This window comes from Solanum pennellii, chromosome 8, assembly GCF_001406875.1.
Source record: "Solanum pennellii chromosome 8, SPENNV200".
Lineage (NCBI taxonomy): Eukaryota > Viridiplantae > Streptophyta > Magnoliopsida > Solanales > Solanaceae > Solanum > Solanum pennellii.
Genome location: NC_028644.1, coordinates 53,959,206 through 53,973,121, shown reverse-complemented (window position 1 = coordinate 53,973,121; position 13,916 = coordinate 53,959,206). Strand labels below are relative to the sequence as shown.

Below are 13,916 nucleotides of genomic sequence, written 5' to 3'. Positions count from 1 at the left end.
TGAAAAGGCAACGCTTTTAAGTGTAGTCTAACAAAAAATATGTGTTGCTAATGCACGTCTGCAAAGCGTGCCCTTATACCTATTTGGCTACGCTTTATAAGTGTTGCCAAAGATGGCAACATTTAAAAAGTGTTGCCTAATGTCAAAGGTTACGCTTCTTTTGGGCAACCCCTAAAAAGTGTTGCTGAATGTCCAAAAGTGTAGCCTTTTCTCAAAGGCCACACTTTTTGCTAGTTTAGGCTACACTTACGTGGTGTTGCTGTAGGCCGAAAATGGTGTAGTGGAAAGACTTGAAATACGTGAAAGAAATTAGGAAAACTGTCATCTACTATTATTTCTTTATTTTTCTTATTTACATTTTTCATATTGTACGAACTCATTTAGGTTAATTTTTATAAAACTCGTTATTGTTAAAAAAAAATCACTAGGTGTATATAACTTATGTTACCTCTCAAATTCTATAACTTAATATTAAGTCTCTAATTTACTAAAAGTGGATGCTTAACAGGCGTTCACGATTTGGATAAAAATTAAAATAAATCGATTCGATAAATAAATTTTATTTGGATTTGATTTTAGATTTTTAAAAATCAATAGTATTTAGTTTGGATGTTATTTTGTTTGAAAAACCCGAAGAAATAGTCAAATCAAACGGACAAATTATATGCATATATTTATTATTATATGGACAAAAGAAAATTTCTTACAAACAATCATAAAGATTGAGTGTAGGAGATCCTGTCTCTCTACTACTAATTATGTAGTACCTCTCAAGGTTGCTCAAGAGCATGAGCTATCTATCAGATTTTAAATTTCATCATATGTGCAAAGTGCTTAGGTTGAATTATTTGATTTTTGCTGATGATCTTCTGCAAAGGAGATGTTAAGTGTGTCTCAAGAGTCATGAAATTAAAGCACTAGATCACTTCAGTATTACTACTGGAGTAGTGGCCAACATGGAAAAATCCAACCTATTCATAACTAGGATGAATGAACAAGCGAAAATGCAACTTATGGAGAATACTTGATTCAGACAAGGTTGTTTTTTCCGTTAGATATTTGGAACTCCCACTCACATCTAAGAGGCAGGGTGAATTGGGATATCATCAACTAATTGAGAAGATCACAAACATGGTCAACAACTCCTAGCAGGAAGACTCCAAGTACTACTGGCTATTCTGTTTCTAATTTACAATTTTTAGGGGGTCAGTGAATCTTCCTCAAAAGTGTTGTAAAGGGGGTAGATAGAAAATTTAGAGATAACTTATGAGGTGGCACTGAAGAAAAAGGGAAAGTGCCTTTGTTAGCTGGGATAATATTTGTTTGTGGCTTTATATATTTATAATAATATTCACATTGGTTGCCAAAAAAAAACAATTTTAAAGATTTACATTCATCAAATTTTATTTTTAATCTATTTATGAAAGCAAAAATGCCTAAGACGAGAACATTTATTTTATTGGTTTAGATATATGAGTATCTATGACTATTCTTTGTGGGACTAGAAATGTCATTGTCCCTTTCTAGTTAATTCTAAGCCAATGTGATTAATTTTGAAGCTTTATTCACAATAAATTTAGTGATTGAAAGTTCTATAATGTTTGTCGTTCTAACTATTTTTCATTTTGAGTGGATTGTTGTCACTTTTTCCCATTATGAATGAATCATTGCTTTTAGTTGTGTTTATGGTTAATACCAAGTAACAAAGTCAAACCATTAACAATTAAAGCGATAAATGTGTATTATAATTGATTTAATTTGTTTTTGAGAATTAAAAAAAATGATTAATTTATTTAGTTTAGATTTTGATCAATAACCGACCCAGACTGATTCGTGAACATCCCTAAGCACGTAACCACAATTCAATATATCCTTCAAGATGCATTTTGATCTTGATTGTATATTTTCATGATTGTAACTTATTTGTTTTAATTATTTTTTTAATACTCTCCTTCTTTGCACGAAGGCAGTAGCTTGAAATCCTTCCCAAAGTCCCCATTTCGCAATATACCTTCGAATCTTGATGTGCTACCTTAACCTTTCATGTCAAGTTTAATATTGGGGGTTTTACTCACCTGAATTCTATTTCGGAAGACCATATGAATTTCTTAGTGTCTTAGATAATAGAAAAATCAACCCAAGCTTATATCTTCAATCCCTTCCACATTTCCTTAGATCTCACCTAGCTCAGATTCCATCCAAGGTTGGCCTAGCCTAATTTTTTTTTGTGTCACTACCAAAAAAAGTTCTGCTCCAAAACTTCCACTAATGGTCTACCCTTATCGATCGGAAATGATCATTAGTACAGATATAAGTTTATTGATCGCTCATCCCCGAGTGATAAAATTGGAAGAGTTGGGCCAACTAAGAAAAAGTGAAGTACATTAACTTTCAAACAAGTAAGAGTATTGTAGCTTTCTCAACCTGATGATGCTTTCATTGAACCTTCACTGATCTAATCACTTTGGTCCTCAATTTACGGACATCCCAATTAAGAATCACACTTGGCTACTCTTCGTACTGAAACTTCTTTTCCAATAATAGCAAGTCTCACATAATAATGGGATCTCCATTCCCATGGTACCTTTTCAGCATAGACACATGAAACACTAGATGGACCGTTTACACCCTTTTCCACTCTAATCTCTCCATACCAAGAATCTATAGAATAATTGTCTTGGAGTTACTTTTCAGCACAACATAATAAGGGGTCAATCAGATATACTCAAGATCACATCAAAGTCAATCATATCCTATAGACCAAGTCTACCAATGTCTAAAAACCCATAATCATAACTGAGCACAAACAATATATATAGGTAACAACTACTGACTCTCCAACTGAGGTAAAAACATAGATAGGTCATCAACAATATTACATGTCAAGTCAAGAATTAAGGCAAACTTAACAAAATCTAGGAATAGATAAAATATGAATCAAACAAAACATTAGTCATTCTATTACAAACAAGAATATTATCTTTTATCACAATATAAAATGCCTCAATCTTATTCTTGTTTGATAAAGCATAACATTGAGTTTTATCATCAATACGGCCAATCGCGCTACATTCTTATGCCACTCCTCTCTCTGTATTACCATTTTTCGGCCTCTACAACCTTCTTCATTACCTTTTAATCCACCTAGTTAACTCCTCTATCATTCTTACCTCCATTTGCTGGAATTACGACTCTAATCTACCATTATTCTAGTATACATGCAGGGGTATGTGAGCATTCCCTCTTAAGAGTCCCTTCTCGCCATAGTTAAAACATGCACGGTCAAGTGAAGGCCTGCTTGTTGACGAATAGAAACTCCCCTGGCCATCTTGGCTGGAGACTATTGTTTGATCCAAGAATAACCACCCATAGAAAAGGGAATAACTGATTGAATCAGACGAGATGAATACATCTACTAAACATAACCCTTGGAATAAGTAACCATTGTATTTTCCCACATTCTAGGGCATCTTGGACAATGCCTTGGACTACCCGACATGTAAAACTCCTCTAATTTTCTTAACATAGTGTGTTACCTCATTGAAGATTTTTATTACCAAATCCATATGTACCAATAAAATATTTAAGTCTGTGTCTAGTCTTTTAACAAAGAGACAAATACCTCTCCTTCTCCGCGCCAAATAAGTAGCATAATGGAACAAAACAAGGCATTTTTGCCTCATAGGGTACAAATGTCATATTACCCTACTCAAGGACTAGAAATTTTCCTTCTTTCAATCTTTCAGACTACGAGGCACATATTTCTCTAAAAACAAGGTATGAAATCGAGTCCAAGTTAGCAGAGACAAGACATGATGGACACTCTATATAAGTCATCCACCACTACTTAGTTTTACCTTGCAATTGGAAGATCAAAAACTTAACCCGAGTTGTGCAATAATCAATTTAAGAAACCTCTTATAAATGTCTTAAATGAACACAAACTCATCACTACTCTTTGTATCATGAAACACTCGAGACTTTAACTTAAGGAATTTAGTCAACATCTCATGCGTTGTTCCAGTCATCTTAGGATCAATGGTGGATACAAAATTGTAGCAGTGTCCAAAGCTTTATCTTTCTTAGGAATCATAGTAGCAAAATGAAGAGAACTTGGGACTTGAGATACTGACACAACATGAGTGTCTCTATTTCCTGCCAACCGACTCTCTAACACTTGTTGAACCACCTTAAAAGACATAGGGAGAATACCTATACCCTATCATGTGTTCCCACCTCTGGCTCAATATCCTCTTCAACCTTTATCTCCAATTTTTCTCAATATTGTTTTGGCTAGGGGATGGCTCACTTGCCTTGATCCAGTCCCGACATAAGTTTTATGTTGCCGGGTGTTTCTCTTCCTCAGACCCTACCTCTTCTCCTGCCTCTGCGTTTGCTGCGTCTTCGAGCTACTGGCTCTGTTGTTGGAGCTAGTATCCTCGCTCCATTATTTCTAGTATCTAGTATCTACCAACGGAAGAGTAAAAGAAGTTAGATACTACTTTTGATTGCTAGATACCAATTGGAATGGATTTATAGCATGACGAAATAAAGAAGAGATAATTTTTCTAAAGTTGTGGATATTCTACACGCGTCTCTGTAACATTTTATAAGACTCCACTTGACGAAAATTTTTATTTTTTTGGGGTTTTAAAAAGGTGTGAATGGAAAATGAAGAGTTGCGACTTTTATGAAGATTTGTGACTTTTATGAAATGTTGTGACTTTTATGAAAAGTTGTGACTTTTATGAAAAGTTGCGACTTTTATGAAAAGTTGTGACTTTTATGGAAAGTTGTGACTTTTATGAAAGATGACGACCTTTCTGAAAGATTGTGACTTTTTCAAAGGTTTGTGACCTTTCTGGTAAGGCACAATAAGAACCTTTTTGCACTACCCTTTGTTTTCTGTAAATTGAGGGATTTCCTCTCATTTTAATATAGAATTCATGGACTTATTCTTCAACTACTAAATCTAATATTCTAAGTGTAATTTACTGCCGTTGAGTGGTTCGCTGACACTGGAGTTTTTGGTATCTATACTCTGGTGATTGAGATCATTTTACCTTGGGAGGTCATATTCCAAATCAAACCTCGGATACTAAAGGGGAATAATTTCCTTAAGGGGACACTGTGAGTTCAATGGACTTGATCTTTTCCTATTAAATATTTTCCAGATTCTGATACGTGTTTTACAAATTTTAGATTTGTGAATTAATTTCAGCTCTTCTATTCTTTTGTTCTTCACTTGTTCATTAAAGTTGGTAACTTCTTGTTTCTGCAAAGTTTGTTGGAATCAGTAAGATTCTTTAGACACATATTAACAACAATTCTTCTTTAAGAAAAATATTTCGTATATTTTTTTTAACGGACAAGGGCCTAAAATACCCTTAAAGTATTGAAAATGGTATAAAATTACCCTTCATCCACCTATTGGCTCCAAAATACCTTTTCATCCACCTATTGGCTCCAAAATAACCTTGTCATCCATCTTTGGGTTCAAAATTGACCACTTTTTTAATTGTTTTAAAATTAAACTCTTTAAATATTTTTTAAAATACTTGGTGTTCAACTATTGATTATAATTATAATTTATTAATATAATTTATAAATCAACCCACTACTCACTCATTACTAATTAAACCTCACCCAATTAATAATCCAATTATAATATCAAAATCGTCATAAATACTACTAATACACGATGAAATTATAGATTCCTAAAAATGACATTCAAAATTGTTCGAGTCTGAATCGAAGCCCCAATTAAATTTAGGTTGAGCCGCTTATTTAGAAGGACACTTTCTTTCAAAATTGAATTAAAAATTTATGATTAAAGGTAAAGAAGTAATACATCCCAAATTAATTCATGCACTTTTTTTTAAATATAATTTTATAAATATTTATGATTTGTTTTAAAATCTTTAATATATTATTTTGAAAAAAAGTTACCTATGAAGTAACATCACATAATTGAGACGTAAGAATAATTAAAATGAACATAGTCAGACTTTTAAGTTTATCGGTAATTTTTATTTAGCCACTTGAATATATGATAATTTACTGCTATAATTTTTAAAAACACTCAATTGGCAGTAGCTTGCATTAATAATGTGACGGATTCATTAATTTAGAGGGATTTGATTAGTAATGGGGTGGGTAGTGGATTGATTTATAAATTATACTAATAAGTTAAATTATAACAAAAAGTTGAGCGTCACGTATTTTAAAAAATATTTAAATAGTTTAAATATAAAACCGTTAAATAAGTGGTCAATTTTGAACCAAAAGGTGGATGACAAGGGTATTTTGGACCCAATAGGTGGGTGGGAAGGGTATTTTGGAGCCAATAGGTGGATGGAGGGTAATTTTGTACCATTTCTAAAACTTTGAGGGTATTTTAGGCCCTTTTCCGTTTTTTTAAATATGTTTCTGATTCTAGTTTCGCTACTAGTTTTAATTTTCTAATTATGAAAATGTTCTTAAACTTTGTTGTCTTACAAAGATACTCAAAGATTTGTTCTAAGTATGTTTGAAATACAAGATGAATAACAATTTCGTGCCTTGCACATATAGTGTCAGTTGTGCGAGGCCTTTTTGGCTTGCTATTTGTATGTGGGCCAGTTGTACTTGTTCATTTCCTCATTCTTTTCTCTTCCAATTTTAATTTTTTCTTTTTTTTTTACTTGTACTTTTTATTTTGCTCGTAACTCTTATTGTAATTTTATTTTGATAAAAAAAAAAACTTTAAAATTCACCCTCAAAATTTATATATATTTGAGGGGGAAATTAAAGTAATATGTTAGAAAAATATAAATTTAATTTTCTTGGATGAATTCAAAGATACTGAATATGGTAAATTTAAAAATATATTGAACTCTCATCGAAGAATTAAAATTCACTCAAACATTTAGTTATTTAATTTTTTTTTTTGGATATTTTAATTTTTATCACTCAATTCTTAATTGTCAAATAGATTTTTATTTTTATTTATTCTATAACCATTTTATGTTTTTAATGTTTAGTATTAATAATAATGTCTTAACGATATCAAGCACTCAATTATCTTTTTTTTTCTATATTTGTTAAATTCTTTATGTTTAAAGTCTTAAAATGTGAAACGAAACTTTTATAAATATCTTTTTTATTGTGGGTTATAAGAATTAATATAAAAAAAGAATTAACCAAACAAATTTGTGAAAACACAAAATAATAGTAGTATGATTTATTTTTTTTTACTTAGAGGTAGAACTAAAAAAAAGCTTTAGAAGATGCAAGATAAAATAAAAAATGGATTCTTAATATTATCTTTTTTTACGTAGAGATAGAACTAAAAAATGCTTTAGAAAATGCAAAAATGAAATAAAAAATGAATTTTTGCATAGAAAAAGATGCATTAAAGAAAGGATTAAAATTTGAGGAAATGGAAGCATGAAAGAGAAAGTGTGACAAAAAGAGAATGGACCCACAAAAACAATTGTCAAAAAAAATGATGCCCTCATGCAACTATTGTTGTTTGTACCTCAAACACCATAAAATTTTTCCAACTTGACTCATTTTGATACATCATAATCAACTAATCTAGGATTTTAATATCAACTTTGTCATAACCTAATCCATTATGAGTGACATCGATACTAAATCACCTAGGAGAACCAATTACTAACCTTAAATTAACCCATCAATCCATTTTAAGAAACAAAGGCATTATATAAACACTAGGAAATATATAAAAACAAATAAATGATTAAGTTCCCAAAAACTTAATCAATTGAAAATAATTGCCACCTAGAACTGAAAATCATATAGTATCAAAATTCTAAAGTATCTAGAATAAGGGGATTTAACCCCCAATCAATAAAGCAATAAACTAAGTCTACGAAATGTTTGAGTCCAAGGATATGGACAAATAATTAGGAGGAATTCATGGTAGTCCGGAGAATCAGCTCACCTTGGATTCAAAATTAGCGAGTATCAAAGTTGAGGTCTTGAGACTGTGACTAAATATACCCTATACTGAACAAAAAAAGAGAGTGTAGTATCAGTAAATAATAACAGTATAGTGATAAAATTATACAATCGATTTAAAACATAAAAATAAACATGTAATACAAATAAATTAATACAAACTAACACATATATCTACAAGTCACAATAGTTATAGTCTCCTAGTCACAAATATTAACTTACAAACACATGAAAAATATCTACATGATCATAATAACATATATTGGTACCCTAATGGGAACCACACAAAACTGTTAATGTGCTAACGTGGTATCCGAGCCAATCATATCATATTCCGTATTAATGTAGTACTTGAGCCAACTACCATTAGTAAATTTGTAGCCGTGTGGCACCCGAACCAACCAACAATAAAAAACATGCACAATCACGCTCACATGAACTATCACATTTGAAGTCACAAATAAATTAAATAAAAATTTATTTCATGAGATTATCAACGTGATGTCATTTTCATTTATGTGTCTCCCATATGCATTGTGCATGTAATACTATAAGTCTATGCACACATTACATATATATATATATACATACGTAGAAATAAACAACTATTCACTACGCCGAATCAAACCTTGAAAAACATAAAGGACCCTAACTTTCCCTTTTTGCAATGCCTCTGCTTGTTCTTGGTCTAAACTAATAAAATACACAACAATCAATCACCAATAGCCTAACAATACCCAAATTAAGCTCAAATCCTAAACTTGGACCAATTCCATGATCATTCTACCTAGCCTGGGATTTTCCCCACATTTTAATTCAAGTTAACACCCTCCCCTGAAAGTAACACTCTATATTTTAAGGATTAATAATCGAACCATAAGTTAAGGGAATTGTCAATCTTACCTTTATTCAAAAGAATGATGGAAAACATATGAAAAATTCCCTAAAGTCACCTTTGAAGTTTCCCAAATGAGTTAACCAAATAACGAGGATTTAAACCTATTAAAAATTGTTTAGTCGTTGATGCTTAATGACGATTAACCAACTCAGAGTAAATGTTATTTGCTTAAGGTCAACGGCTTTAGTTTGGAGAAAAAAATGACACATTTTGTTTGGTTGAGAAACATTTAAATGTATTATGAAGTTTGACAACTGGTATACTAGTACTACAAGGTTGAATTTCATAATTACCCGAAATAAGTCATATAGTCTTGGTTAACACAATTATGGTTCCTCTCAGTATAAATTTCTCATTCAAAAGAAATATTGTTAGAAGTTGAAGATTACAATTTAATACCAAAAGATATTCCAATCCCCAAAATTTCCCCTTTCTTTAAAAAACAAGTAACTAATAGTATATAATAGCATACGAATTAGCTCTCGCCTAATTTTTCGTGGGATTTGACTTCAACCTTGTTGGGCTTTATATTTGATAATGACTGCGTAATGTTATATGTACTTATATTTGAGTTATAAGTTGGGCGTATCAAATTTTGATATTCGGTTGGGTAATAAAATTTTCAATCAAAGTACTCTTAGTCTTATTTTCTAATCTTACTTTTTTTAATTTATTGTTTTTGTTTCTGAAGAGTACAAATCAGTGTACGTCAAGAATCGAGCTTGAGAAATTCATCAAAAGAAAAAAGAATGAACAAGAGTGTGAACTATATAGACAAGGTTATGGTTCAATAAGAAGTTGAAGCAATGGCTTAACCACAACACAAAAACTAGGAAAAAGGACAAAATAATATTAATATGCAAAAGGCAAGAAAAGGACCATGAGGATCGTCACACTAACTCATCTACAATATGAAAATACTTTAAACAAATCATGTCGTTTTGATTCGTATTGTATGTTCATGTTGTCTATAGAATAACACGTGGCTACTTTTGATACATATTATATTATATCTTTTTTTAGGTTTTTTATACCCTCCTTAAAAGACATTTAATATTTTCGGTATATATCTTTTTAACATCTTATTTAATTAATGCTAAACTAATTGAAACAATAAAAAATTATACTTCTTTTTTTTTAAAAATAATCTCGTACTCATCTAAAATGTCAAATTCTGTGAAACAAAGTGAGTTATTTTTATTCAAATTATATTTTTAATTGAACTCACCTTAAAAGGACATTTAATAGTTTCTATGAAGAAAAGTCGCTTAATTATAACACTAAACCAATTGAAACAATAAGAAATAAGCTTTTTTTTTAAAAAAAAAAAAGATAATCTCATTATTCATCTAAATTGTCAAATACTTCTAAATCAAAAGGAGTTGTTTTTATTCATATTCTGTAATTTTTTAAAGATTTTTGTATTCATCTTGAAAAAACATTTAATATTAATTTTGACGTATATCTCTTTAAAGTCTCATTTAATTAACACTATATTAACTTAAAATAATAAGAAATATGTTTAAATTTGTTTCAAAGGTAATGTCTTAACTCTTACACATCTAAAATGTGAAACAAATGGAGTTATCAAAAGAATTAATCTTTAGGATCAAAGATAGAGAAGAATTAATGGCTTTCATTCATAGAAATAGAATTCAAAAAGAAGATATAGATAGTTGATGAAGGTGGTCCTAGACACAAAAATTAATGAAGATGAGGGTGGGGGTGGGGGTGGGGGACACACACATCTGACATAGGAGGAGGACAATAGCACACAGTAATACATTCACGTGCACTTCTTCAATTGTATCCTTCCAAAATCCTAATATCAGAATGTCCCTACACCCCTACCCCTCACTTACTAAAGTCAGCACAGTGCATTTTTATTTTAACATACATCTCTCTCTGTGTGTAGCAGCCTTCTCCCACACGTGTCCCTTTGTACTCTTCTGCATTCTCCAATGGTAATGCATCTCAGATCTTCTGCACCAGTTATCCTTGCCTTGTTTTTATTAAATCCAATCTTTGCTTTGGAATGGCATCTCCTCTTTGCTATATGTTTATATCTTTCACACTTTCAATAATAGGGAGTACATCTCCTGTATAGACACATACGTCCTACGTAATAAATTTAAAGCAACATGAGACATACATTAATATGTCTACGATGTCATATTGAATAAATACGTCTTTTTATTTAATTTTGTATAAACTGAAGTATGTATTTGTGTAAATTCAAAGTTGGAGGGTGTAATAATTCATTATGTAATTATGAAAATATATATATATTTTGATCGAATGCTAGTTGACGCTACTTTTATCTAATTAATGATATGAAACTACTAATAAGGGTTGTATGATAAAATTATATAGTACTCCTTTATTCTTAATTAAAGGTTTTAGATTCACATCTCTCGAGTATATATGAAAGTTAGAGTTAATGAAGGTGAACATGATATAGTGTTCTATTGTTGGCTGATGTTAACTAAAAATAGGGTAAATAAGTAAAATAGAAAAAGAAAACGTTTGTTGGAATTTGGGGCATTCATATTTTTTCAAGGTAACAATCTTTTTATTTGAAAAAAAAACCTATATATAATTTAGTAACATTAATGACATTGTGGTTGGCAAAACAATTCTACCATTAGAAACAAAGTGATCACCAATCTTTTTTGTCCGTGAGGCGCTGGTATTATTCTAGTATTGATTTTAAATCATTACTAAATGATGAGAATTAAGAAATTTAGAAGTAAAAATAAATACCCAAAAAAGAAGTATAAATAGTACGGGTCATGGATATTATAAAACCGAGTAACCCGGCCCATAACTCTCTTTAGCCGCACTTCCTGCTTGCTAAGTAGAACATACAATTCATTTTTTTTTCTCTCTCTAAAACAGTTTTTGCCCATCTTTCAAACTCCTCCGCCAAAAAAAAAAAAACTCCTTTCCTTCTCATTAGGGTTTCGTTTGAAAAAAAAGAAAAGAACAAGTATTGATTGATATGTATGTGTGTTGGGTGTAGTATTGCTAGATCTGAAAGAAGTTATGCAATCAGATTATGCAATGGGTGGGATCCATCAAGAGTCTTCACAAATGGAAGAGCAGCCTAGATTCATGGTGGAAAATAATGCTTCAACTTCTTCACCATTTTACACAATAAACCCAAACTATCACTTCCCTCAGTCTCATTCTATTCTCCAACAAATCAACAGTTTACCGATTACTCAACATTTTTTCCCTTATCAACATCCTCATTACAGATCTATGTCAGAAGAAATAAGAGTAGATCAGTCTCAGACGGCGGAGTTAGTGGCTTTTCCTGCAAGTGAAATAAGAGGAGAAGAAGATGCTTTGATTCGTGGGAGTGAGCGATACTGTACACAGCCTCGACAAACTTGTGTAGCTGTTTGGCAAAACCAAGAAGATTCTGCTATGAAACAACCTGTTTGGTAATCTTTTCTGCACTCAATCACATGTAAATTATAATTATTTTATTTTTTCTCTCCCGTACACCCTATTAATATTTTATTAATATTTTCGATTTGTAGGAAAGGAGAATATTCAAATGGAAATGCAATTGAGAAGAACAAACAAGAAGAAGATGAGGAATTGTATAGTTTAGAAGAAACTAATACACCTAGAGTAGTATTCGGAGAGTTAGAAGCTATTTGTATTCGTGGAATTGCATCTGAATCTGTTCTCACTGCTGATGATTTGCCAACCAACCACAATGTCACTTTTCCTGAAGCCATGGTTAACAAAATCGATACTATGGGTAAATTTCATAAAAGGAAGAGAGGGAAAGATGAATGGGGAAGATTTTTCAAGTCGTTAGTGAAGAAACTGGCGAACCACCAAGAAGATCTACAAAGAAGTTTGATGGAAACAATGGAGAGATTAGATCAAGAAAGAAAACAAAGAGAAGAATTATGGAGAGAGAAAGAATTAGAAAAACTCCAAAATGAAGAAGCTGCTAGAGCCCATGAAAGAAGATTGGCTTCAACTAGAGAAGCTGCTCTTGTGTCTTGCTTAGAAAAACTCACAGGTCAGAAAATTGATTTTCAAACATTCAAAATAAAGGAAGAAGAAAATAAATCGAACTTGCCTCAACCTGAGATAACAAGTAAGTATGGAAAGAAATAAGTAAGTCAATGTCTGCAATGGGATATTATGAGAAGAGAAATGCCACAAGATGCAAAGAGAAGTGGGACAATATGCACAAGTGTAGTATCAAGAAAAGAAAACAAGAAATCACAAGGGAACAGTTGAGAATAGTTGTACTCAATGAAATGATACTAATATTAATGGCGATGAAAACAGAAGTAACAAACAACAACAATGAGTGATAAGCTTATAAGAACATCACTGGTTACTTTCTTCTTTTATTATTGTTTATTTTCTCATTTCTTTTTCATGTATTTGTTCATCCTGTCATTTCCTTTTCTTCCAACAATGATATCACTTCCCATGTCGTTTTTCATACTATTTTATTTTTCTAGTGCTTTAAATTCTCAACTATTATGTAGGCCATACCAACACAAACTTAATTTATCCCAAAACATACTTCAACTTTTAACTCTTTAAACTTTGCTGCAACAATTACACTACTAGCTTAGGGAAACATTATCAAAGGTTAACATGACAAACAACTTGTCTCTCCTGAGATTCAAACTTTTGAATTTTATTATATAGGTGGACATTATATAACAAGTGCTATAAATTATAATCATTAACAACCTAAATTATTTAAAATACATAAAAAAAACTATCCGTTAAAGAAAAACTTGGACTACTCTCAAAATTTTAGTCGTAACACATAATTTGGGTGGACCATTTCAATTTGTTTGTCTGAGTTTGACTTGACATGAAACGGTTTCAATTTGTTTATTTAGGTTTAACTTAACATAAAATTGTTTCAATTTGACATGAAGTTTAAAAAAGTTTTAAAAAAAAACACTTTTAAATGTGGTCTTAAATTAAATATATGTAAAATGTACAAACCATATTTTTTTAAATATTATGATTTTAAACATGTAACGTGGGAAATGGAAAC

General features: G+C 31.1%; 1 protein-coding gene across 1 annotated transcript; it reads left to right on the top strand.

Annotated features, from left to right (window-relative positions):
* The first annotated feature begins 11,712 nt into the window (after nt 1–11,712).
* On the top strand, nt 11,713–13,348 carry LOC107027013. The gene is made up of 2 exons (XM_015228166.2): nt 11,713–12,312; nt 12,412–13,348. Exons 1-2 carry the CDS (start codon nt 11,909–11,911, stop codon nt 13,004–13,006), a joined length of 999 nt encoding a protein of 332 aa, XP_015083652.1. The 5' UTR covers nt 11,713–11,908; the 3' UTR covers nt 13,007–13,348.
* Nucleotides 13,349–13,916: the final 568 nt, after the last annotated feature.